At 37.2% G+C, this 10,724-nt stretch overlaps 1 protein-coding gene, 1 non-coding gene and 1 pseudogene across 3 annotated transcripts; 1 reads left to right on the top strand and 2 right to left on the bottom strand.

Annotated features, from left to right (window-relative positions):
- Nucleotides 1-3,280: 3,280 nt before the first annotated feature.
- LOC107465132 (uncharacterized) lies at nucleotides 3,281-3,954 on the bottom strand. Its single transcript, XM_016084126.1, has 3 exons — nucleotides 3,784-3,954; nucleotides 3,561-3,704; nucleotides 3,281-3,331 (listed from the first exon to the last, which is right to left on the bottom strand). Exons 1-3 carry the CDS (start codon nucleotides 3,952-3,954, stop codon nucleotides 3,281-3,283), a joined length of 366 nt encoding a protein of 121 aa, XP_015939612.1.
- A 2,337-nt stretch (nucleotides 3,955-6,291) lies between these two features.
- On the bottom strand, nucleotides 6,292-7,396 carry LOC107465045 (uncharacterized; annotated as a pseudogene). Its single transcript, XR_008002686.1, has one exon. The product of XR_008002686.1 is annotated as an uncharacterized LOC107465045 (transcript).
- Nucleotides 7,397-8,615: 1,219 nt separating this feature from the next.
- On the top strand, nucleotides 8,616-8,689 carry TRNAW-CCA (transfer RNA tryptophan (anticodon CCA)). Its single transcript has one exon. It is a non-coding gene; the product is annotated as a tRNA-Trp (tRNA).
- The last annotated feature ends 2,035 nt before the right edge of the window (nucleotides 8,690-10,724 follow it).

Below are 10,724 nucleotides of genomic sequence, written 5' to 3'. Positions count from 1 at the left end.
GCTAGCTTAGAGGAAGGATTGAGCATGCTAAAAAATGATAAAGATGCCATGGATATGGCAAGAATTGGGGTGAGAGATGATATGGTTGAGGTTTATGTTGTTCACAAGACAAGTGAAGTGGGAGAAGATGTGCAACCTGGGCAAATTACTACTCATGCTGAAGGAAGTGATCAGGCTGGGCCTGGCCCAATTGTTGTGTATGAAAGCCCTGGTGTTGGGCTTGGGTCAATACCAGCTACTGATGGGCCCACTGAAAAGGATGAGGTTAGGCCCAATGATGCTGTTGAAGATGAGGATGAGGGGAGTGAGACTACTGATGATGATGACTATGAACCTAGGGGGAGTGAAAGTTCATGGAGCTCTGATTCAATTGATAGAAATGCATCAGATGAAAGCCTTGGCTTTGGTGACAGTGATGATGATAGGGAGGGAGCTGAAGGATTAGTTGATGTGAACATCACAGAAGAGGGGCCAAAAGAATCTATAGCTAGTCAGTCCCAGGGTCAATCTTCACAGCCAGCTGCACCAACTAATGGCAAGGAGAAAATTTTAGGAGGATTTGGGGATGAGGATGAGGGCTATAACAGTGAGGATTTTCTAGATATTCCGTTGAGTGATGATGAAGAGGACATAGGAAAGAGATTTCCGATTCACAGGCCCTTGAAGAACATGAGTGAATACAAGTGGGAAGTGGGAACCTTGTATGTGTCAAGGGAGGAGTTCAAAGACTGTGTGACTGCATATGCTGTCAGTAGTGGAAGAGGTCTTAGGTTCTCTAAGGTGGATCTGAGGAGGGTTAAAGTGGAGTGTGTGGAGGGTTGTGAGTGGTATGCATACTGTGGAAAGATGAAACATGAGCGAACTTGGCAATTGAAGAGTTGCAACAACAAGCACAACTGCTCCAGGGAGTTGAAGATTGGTATCATGCATGCCAAGTGGCTGAGTAAAGTTTTTCTGAATAAAATTGCTGAGAACCCGAAGATTAAGTTAACCACACTAATGAGGAAAGCCTACACAAAGTGGAATGTGGAGTTGACCAAGTCCAAGGCTTCTAGGGTCAGACAGTTTGCTTTGGATGAGTTGCAGGGGACATACATAGAGCAGTATAGAAGGTTGTATGACTACTGCCATGAGTTGCTGAAGGCTAACCCAGGGTCTTCTGTGCATTTGAAAGTCCAGAGGCCTCCGGAGTTTGCTTCTGAACGACCAGTGCCAGGGGTAGATTTAAGACCCAGATTTGAGAGGGTATATGTGATGTTAGATGCCTGTAGGAGGAGTTTCATGGCATGTAGGCCGATGATTGGGCTGGACGGATGCTTCCTGAAGACACCCTATGGAGGCTGGCTCCTAACTGCAATGGGTTGGGACCCAAACGATCAAATTCTTCCGATAGCATACGCAGTTGTCGAAGCTGAAACCAAGGACTCGTGGACATGGTTTCTCCAGCTTCTGTGTGATGATCTGGGAGTTGACAAGATTAGAACCTGCACCTTCATGTCTGACCAACAGAAGGTACTATTCTTTTCTCTACCCCTTACTATACAACTGTTGTAGTATACATTGAATAATGCACACTCATTTGTTTTGTGGATGCAACAGGGTTTAGTGCCAACTTTTGAGGAGCTTCTGCCTGGGGTTGACCATAGGTTTTGTGTTAGACACCTGTATGCAAATTTCAAGAAGAGGTATCCAGGGATCCAGTTGAAGCTAATGATGTGGAATGCTGCCAAGGCTACCTATTATCAAGAATGGGAAAGGAGGATGACTGAGATACAGAAGGTGGATCAAGGGGCATACAACTATCTAATGGAGATACCGACAAAGTACTGGTGTCGTCACAGGTTTGTGTGTAGACCTAGGTGTGATACTTTAGTCAACAATATGTGTGAAGTGTTTAACTCTGTTCTGGTTGAGGCTAGGGAGAAGCCAATAGTGACCATGCTAGAGGATATTCGTGTTTATATAATGAAACGTTGTGCTGACAATAGGGATAGGATAATGCCTTACAATAGAGATGTGCTACCACGAATTAGAGTTAAAATAGAAAAACAGGCTGAACTAAGTGGGAACTGGGTAAGTGTGTATGCTGGACGTGATACATATGAGGTGGTTAGTATCCATGGGGGGAAGGAAAAATTTGTGGTGGATCTTAGGAATCAAGAGTGCTCGTGTAGGAAGTTCCAACTGTCTGGAATTCCCTGTGCACATGCGATGACTTGTATAAGGAAAATGTGCTTCAACGTTGATACCTATGTATCTGACTACTATAAGAAGGCTGCATACATCTCTTGCTACCAACATGTTGTGTTCCCTGTTAATGGACCAAACCTTTGGGACAGAACACAAATGGAGGATGTGTTGCCTCCCACTTATAGAAAACCCATTGGGAGGCCAAAGAAGAAGAGGACACGAGCTGCTGATGAGCAATCAAGTAGGACTGGCCTGTCTCGTGAAGGACAGCAACAAAAGTGTTCTTATTGTTTGTGCTCTGGTCATAACAAAAGGAGTTGTCCAAAGAAGCGCAAAGTCACTCCATCTCCTGCTGTAAGTATATGTTATATATTATTTGTTGTTATGCTTACTGGTGTCTTCATCATTTCCTTATCTCAATTAATTGTTGCTCTGTCTTGTGTATAGGTTGAGACTGCTTGTAATTCTGCTTCAAAGCGGAGGTCACAGAGAGGGGTCAGAAAAAGTGTGAGACTCTCCGCCAAGACACCTTCTAGTAAGGCTAGTGAAAGTGCAAATAGGAAGCAGAAGGAAAGCAACAACAAATCACCCTCACACCCAAAGAGAAACTCTGGTGTCAGCTCCCAGCAATCACAAGCTGCAGTGAAAAGGGCAGCCATGGATCATTCACAAACTGCTTCTGCACCAGCCCCAACCACTGCAAGGGTTCTGCCCACTCCAGTGAAGAGGGTCAGCCAGTCCACCCTTAGGTTCATGGCCAGGACTCCACCAAGAGCATGGAAGAAGTTGGAGTGATTTATGGTCACTTGTGAACTTATATCACTTGTGATACCTTTTTTATTTTGCATTTTGTTTTCTGTTAGAAATTATGGATGTTGGTTTCACTTTTTGTATTTGGATGTGCTGCTACTTCAAAAACAATGTTTATCTTATCTAGGTTGACTTATATATCCAGTTTTTGAATATCTGCATGACATCTTTGTTGGTTAACTTGTATGACTATCGCCTATATAGTTAATGAAGTGTCAATGAAGTGTTTAATCAAGGTTGCAAATAGTTACTTCAATGATGTTCCCTGACAATGAAGTGTTTAATCAAGGTTGCAAATAGTTACTTCAATGATGTTCCCTGCCAATGTAAACTGAACAGAAAAATTGGGTAACAATGAATTCTCATTCAAAATCATTCAATCAACATCTTACATTTGATCCAACACAATCCCTACACCCACACTCCAAAATACAGACAAGATATTACCAACAAGCCTATACTACCACCTATGTTCTGCAACCTTAATGCAGAAAAAACCTCCAATTTCTTGTCAGTGACAATTTTTCACACAACAAAATCATAGCACAAGTCCATCCAACCAAAGCTACTGCTACTGCTATTGTCAACATCCTCTCAAGTGTTGTAACTTTACCCTTCAATCCTGTGATTTTCCTTTTCAATCGAGGAACTTCTTGCTCCTTCTCAGACTCTGCCCATACAAAGTACCCACACTCTTCTCCAATCTAGGCCATCACCAGAAAAAAAATTCAAATCAGATAACCAGGTAACAGCTAAACCCCAACAATTACGTTTTCTACTTACCCCATAGTTTACACAGCCCCAAAACCTCCTTCCGGGATTCTCTGCCGTTGATGAAGTCACAAGCACTGGCCTCTCCCCACAGTAACAAGTTGTTCTCCGTCGCCTCCCTTGGCTGCTGTTTCGATACGAAGCACTGCAACTGCGCGCCGCCTGAGAGGCCTGCGAAGCCATTGACTCACCAACGACCAGTGCAGAGTCGGCGATGGTGAGAAGAAGAAGGGGAGAAGAGGTTCATTCTCAAATTAGGGTTCCCCAATTTAAATAAATATTTCTTTTTTTTTTTCTTTCTCAGTAACGGTCACTAAGAAAAACATCTGCCACAGTGGACAAAGTTAGCCACGTAAGCATCTCCGTTAGTGTTCCATCAGTCAATTTAACGGGAGGGTAACATTGAATCAGTTTTCAAACGTTGGGGACGTAAATAGGACGAATGAAACGTTAGGGACAATTATAGGACTTACCCCAAACGTTGGGGACAAAAACAATACTTTACTCTAATTTATTAATTGGTAAATTAATTTACCTATCGAATTAAAAAATATCATAGACAAAAAAAAAAAATTAACTTAGAATTTAATTTAGCCTATTCCAAAGTTCTTTAAAAGAATACGTTGCAATTAACAAAATCATAAGATGATTGATCAAATGATTTTACAATGATGCAAATGAGACTCTTTCGACTTAGTTTCTATTCATCTTTTCTCAGGGGAAAAAGTTCAATAGAGATCATTTTACATACTAGAATAAGGTGTTTAAGCCTTTAAGGATGATAATACTAAATATTCACAACCATACATGCGTCCCGATAGAAAAAGTATAGAGAATTAAATTTTAAGTTTTTAACTATTCTTTTGACTTTCATTATTTTTGAAAAATTTAAAATTTAAAGTAAAAATTTAAAATTAAAAAAATTGATTGATGTTCGTTAACATATAATTAGGCAACTTCACGTATGCACTTAACTCCAGTTGTCCAGTTATTATATTGAAACAAAATAATCGTACAGACTCTGAAGAGCACGAGTTGCCAATTTCGAATGGTTCTTGAGTGGAAGCATAAAGCAACTAGATCATTTATTCATCAATCAAATGACCGTTGTTTACCTCCCTCCCTCGTCACTTTTTTTTGTCGTTTATGTTCTCACTCTTTGACATTTAAAATATTTCACGGAATGGAGAACCACAGCTAACTGCCTAAAGTAACTTTATTTTGTGATTGATTTAATGATACATGAGATTCATGTTTATATAAGTGCCGTATTAGTAGTTCATATATTTTTGCAAAGTATTTAAATTCTAAGAAAACATTTAAGTGTATTTTTAAAAGATAGATATTAGCATAATTAATAAAAAAAATTACGGAGTTAGCACTTTTATTAAAACATGACTAATATATCATTTGATGTAATCTCACAGTATTAAAAATATTAATAATAACTAATTGATAACTATAAATTACAAAATTTACTGGCCATTAACACTTCTCTAATTAATAAATCAACCGTAAATAAACAAAAGTTTAAATATATCTTAGTCTTGTATAAAATATTTGATAACTAAACAAAAGTTTAAATATATTAGTCTTGTATAAAATATTTGATAACATATTAAATTAGATACTAATATATAATAACTAATTTAATAATTACTATTATATTTTATATAAAAAATTAACTATCAAATCACAAAATCGTACTAAATCCAGAGTCTCAAATCTCAACCACTTAAGGTTCCTTTTTATAGATAGAAATGTTTAATTATAAGTAACGGGCCTTATGATCTGAAATCTAGTGTGTGTTAATTTTTTGTGGTCTAAAAATCCAAGGTGCTTTGGTCTTGCTTTGGTCTTAAAATTCCAAAGTGCCTAAATTATTGTATGTATCATGACCAAAAACAATTGTTGTATGTATTGGGCTCGGCAGTGTCAAGTCCAGAAAAGAAAAAAAACGAGTGCTCAGTGCACACCCGCGAAGCAGAAGCAGGAAGGAAGCAGCACAGCCAGCAAACTTGTGCCTCCTCTCCTCTCCCTGTTCTGTTCCTCTATAAAGTTCTCTCATGGCAGCATCTTCAATTTTTATCGAGTGTTTTTTTCTTAAGTACCCAGAGATTATTTTTGTATGCGGTTTGTTTTTTTAAAATAAATAACTTCTGAAAAAAAATTCTAATTTAATATTTCTGATTGACCAGTAGTTCAATATTACCAAGAAATATTACACTCCAATTGAACAATCCTACATCTCTACTATTTTTTTAAGCTACCAGTTAATTTTGATCCCAGACAATTATTATTCAGATAAATTAATAACATTAAAATTATATAATTCTTCCAAATTAAAAGTAATTATAGTAATATAGTCAATTTCTAGACTTCAAGTCTTCAAACAAAATTTCTTTTCCAAAGATATCAATTGATTGAAGCATTAGTCCAATAATGTAACGGAGAAATCGTATGAAAGTCTATCTAGATGTAGATGACGCGTGATAAAAGTTGAAGAAAATTCAGAAGATATTTGCTCAAACCTCCCTAAAGTTTTAACATTTATACTTTACAAAAAGGGTACAATGAGCTAGAAAAACCATTCACTTTCACATCCAACATCCACCAAACCACAACACTTTCCGGATTTTTACAAGAACAACCCCCTTAGTTACTCCCTCAACTTGTATAGCTTCTTCGGTTCTTCCTTCCTTCATTTTTTTTTTTTCAAATTTTTTTCCACCAATTCTAAACTGAAATTAGAACCTAATTCTTATTTTAAGCCATCAGCAAACAAACGTGTCACACGGCTCTTACACTAAATCCAAACTTCTCCAAACGTATTCGGCCCCCAATTTCAGACCCATCCTTCCGTTTAAAAAAATCACGGTCGAGACGGGACTTCAAACTGGTAAGGACCTACCCGTAACGGTAGTGACGGTAACGGAGAAATGAAGAGAAAGGAGAAGAAGATTCTAGATGTTGGTGAAGAGGGAAATAAGGGTCAAGAACCAACTAGACCCGAACCAGACAAACCGACCCGAATCTTACTCGAGCCGGAGCAGACGCCTCAGATCTCTGGTTGCGGAGTCATCCACCGCCGGAGAGGGCTGCTTCTTCGTCTGAAAAGAAGGAAGAGGGAGCGCGCTAGGCGACGGAGACACCGCGAACGCTGATCCAGCATACATGTCGCTGTTCACGGCGGGCGCCGCCGTCGAATCCAGCGACTGCCCCCTCCGGAGAATCGTCACCTTATCGACCGCTGGCAACTACAGCCCGTTTCCTCTGATCGGGTCGGGTAACGGACTTCCGGGAGCTGGATCTTGATGCCGCCGCATGCTGATTGCTAAAATTATTACTATTATGATAGTTACTGTAGTTGTTGGGGTAATTTCTTCGCCGCGAAAACGACGCCGGAGGAACCCTGATCCGTTCAATTAAACAATCCTGAGGCCGCAAAATCTCCGTTGCCATGTTAATAACACAAAAATTAGAATCTAAAAGGGAAAGGTATATACGATCTCTTGAATTTAGCTCTTGTTAATTCTTTAGAAGTAGAAGGTTGGTTAACATTAAAAGAAGAAAAAATAGAGAACAGAATGGCTTTGTTATGGCGAAGGAGAATATGAATTGAGAAGAGAAAAGGGGAGAGGATGATATATAGAGGAAGAGGGAAGGAGACAAAGGTGGGTCCAGGGTGGTGGGGTTGGGTTTTCACCGACCTCTGTGATGAGAGAGAAAGTCTGTTAGAGCCAGCCAGCCAGGCTGCCTCTTCTGACTGAATGACTCAGTATTAAGGGAAATGGACAGGTGTTGGCTCACCAGACTAGGTATTTTTGGGGGATGACGTGAGTCCCTTCCAAACCATGATTGTCGTAACGTTTACTGTTAACTCTTGCTTCGGGAGCCTATGATTTTTCTACCCGAACCGCGTCGGTCATTAGCCTTTATTGGTTCGGAAGGTGAAATGATCTTATCTAAGGTAACGCCGTCTCGTTAGTTGTCGTCATTTGTCAATTATTTGTGGGCCCTTGGTGAAGTTGCCTAGTAATAATGCAAATAATTTAGAATTTTTTTAATAAATAAATTAATTATAATAATTATTGAAATAAATAATTTAAAAAATATTTATCAAAATAAATATTCCTCTTTTATCTCGTTTACTGTTTGTATGTATCTCGTTTACAGTATAAATGAGATCATAAAAAAATTAGTAGAAAAGATTAAAATGAATATATTTGATCAATTAGTACTCAAAGAGATTGATGAGATATGCATATAGAGTAACTTTCGAGTATATACAAGCCAAGATTTTTTATGGCTATTTTGACGATCTCGCTTTCAGGGACCAACACATAACATCGACTACGAGTATTTTTGAATCGAATTATATAGTCATCTATCGATTCTCAATCATCTCGTTTTATTGTAAGTAAATTTGTCAACGAGATATTCAATTCTGCTCTATAAAATTGAGCATGAAAAGTATTTTCCAATTGTACCCACGTTAAAATCGAACTGAGTCTCAGATTTGAAAACCAAGTTAAAGCATTTTTTGTTAATGAAGCAGGAAAAAACTTCAGTATCAGATTTTTGTTATCTACTAGTTTTCCTAATTCGACTAAATAGTGAGCTATATGCTCGACAGTTGACTCTCCAGCCTCTTCTGCGAATTTTGTAATTATTTTAGAATTTTTTACACCCATTGGCACTTCTGTCATTTGCACTATAGAAAGAAAAGTAGAAACAAAATATGGTCGATGCATGAAACCCACGTTGATGTATTGGGGTCACTTATAATTTAATAATATTTTAATAATATAATATTATTATGTTATTAAAAAAATAAATAATAAGTGCTCTTAGTTCAGTTTGGTAGAATGTGGGTCTCCAAAATCCGATGTCGTAGGTTCAAATCCTACAGAGCGTGATTCCATTCTTGTTATATTGGATAATTACAATGAAATAATTAAACAGTAGTTTAAAGGCTGAATTTGACCTCCTGGAGATTGTGGTTAAAACAAAGAAAAGAAATAGGAGGTCAATAATACCCATTCCATTGAGGACATCCTCGACAATCCTTGTCACATGGTAATGATATCCAAACTGTGTGCGAAGTCTATTCAAAACTACATTAGCATTTTGGTCTCGTCGAACGAGATAAGAGATATTTTCTTCCCTTTCAGTATTGTTAAATACATTCTCCTCATCATAATCGACAATTCGAGCAATTCTCTCGACTTGTTTAACCAATCAATCATATTTTGACTCATTGTCAGTCAGGATAGGATTCAAAATAGTAGTCATCTGGTGAGTCAACAGGTTGACTAAATCATTATGGCTTTCGTCAATATATTGTCGAAACTCAGCCATCGATCCTAGATTATTCGACGAGGAGCCCACTTGGTAATCTCGATTAACTTCGTCAGACATGGTAACAATTTTACCACTTCTTAATCGCATGCACCAAATATCAACATTGCATGCACAATGCAACAGTTGAAAGCAACAAATTTTTTTATACAATTAAATTTTAAAACTGTCCTACTGAGCGTGCCAATTTGTTTTGTCAATTTTTAGCAAATCGATGGTGGTTCGATATCTAATGGTCTGGGAGCGAAACCTACTCCTCTTTATGAGTATCAGTTTTATTTTGCATCAAAATCCATGCTTTGACAGTGACGAAGAAGAAGAAACCAAACTTTGCAGAAATTCGAATTGAACAATAAAATTTAAATGACTTGAATAAAAGGAAAATCAAATTAAATAAAGGAAAAGTGTTTGGAAAAATAAAGGACAAATTGAAAGGTAAAGATTGGAAAGGATAAAAGTTGCTGAATTTAAAGGAATCGAAATGACATTACAAAGAAGATAAATTACATGAAAAGGAAAGTTGCAGAAAATTTAAATGAAAAGTAAAGACATGGAAAGAACTCTTTGAAGAAGAAAGACTCTTGATCGACTTAGAAAGTCGCTGGGGATGTGAGTGATTGTGAGTGTTTTCTCCGAAAAGATTCCAACCTTTGTTTCTTCGATCTTTCATGTATTTATGGAAGTCTTTGACCAATCAAATTAAGATATAACTTCCACGTGCGTCAATCCTTGAATAACCGTTGCTGCTCTCTTTGAGTGCTATCTGTAACTGCCAATAACCATCTTCACTTATTAACTTTTTCACTTCTTCGATTGCTTCACTCTTTCTCGATGAGTCCTAGTCGATCAACATTCTCTCCTTCATCGATTGACAATCTTCGATGACTCCACCTCGAAATTTACAACTTCTCTCTTTCAACCATCCTTGATGACCATACTTCGAAGTTCACAACTTTGTTATTTTTTCGACTAACAAATTGCACTGCTGACCTCTTCTTTGACATAGTTGACCTCCGTTGAGTCTGCGACTAATAGAGAGTACATATGGAGTACCTAATTGACCCCAATCCAAAGTTAATTGTAACATGTATTTGGAGGTTGATCGAAATATTATTTTACCACGTGGCAATGATTGAAGTGTAAATTTATCGAACATTGGCTTATCAAAGAATTCAATAACATCATAATCGAAAATATTATTTTCGATATAACAGTTTGAATAAAAAGAAAAATGAAAAAAAAAATCATACGGTATAAAATTATATTAATACCTTTATTTATTTTATATGTAAATTATAATTCATTAATGATAAAAGATAAATGTATAATTTTATTAATATTTGTTATATTTTTTTCATATAGATTTCATCTTTGGATAAAAATATTTTAGTGGGCTCCATATTATTTTTTTTCACTTCATTTTCTCTTATCATTCAAACAACAAAAAATTCACTTTTTCATATATTTTTTTTATTTTCTTTTTCTTCAAATTCTGCCAATTTAAACAATGTGTAAAAAATTGTGCAGCATCCCATACGTGTTGAATGGAAAAATAACATGTATCTGACCCGTTTTTTGCTAGTTAAATGAGG

The sequence above is a fragment of the Arachis duranensis genome, chromosome 1, assembly GCF_000817695.3.
Source record: "Arachis duranensis cultivar V14167 chromosome 1, aradu.V14167.gnm2.J7QH, whole genome shotgun sequence".
In the NCBI taxonomy this organism is placed as follows: Eukaryota; Viridiplantae; Streptophyta; class Magnoliopsida; order Fabales; family Fabaceae; genus Arachis; species Arachis duranensis.
The sequence above is the reverse complement of the archived record's forward strand: the minus strand, read 5'-3'. Positions and strand labels throughout refer to the sequence as shown.

Bases quoted from the DNA above. Each gene is read 5' to 3' on its own strand.
- LOC107465132 (XM_016084126.1), bottom strand. From the start codon at position 3,954: ATGGCTTCGCAGGCCTCTCAGGCGGCGCGCAGTTGCAGTGCTTCGTAT. The intron at 3,705-3,783 runs GTAAGTAGAAAA...GTGATGGCCTAG, and splicing joins GGGGCTGTGTAAACTATGGG to ATTGGAGAAGAGTGTGGGTA. The intron at 3,332-3,560 runs GTTGGATGGACT...TTTTCTGTTCAG, and splicing joins TAGCAGTAGCAGTAGCTTTG to TTTACATTGGCAGGGAACAT.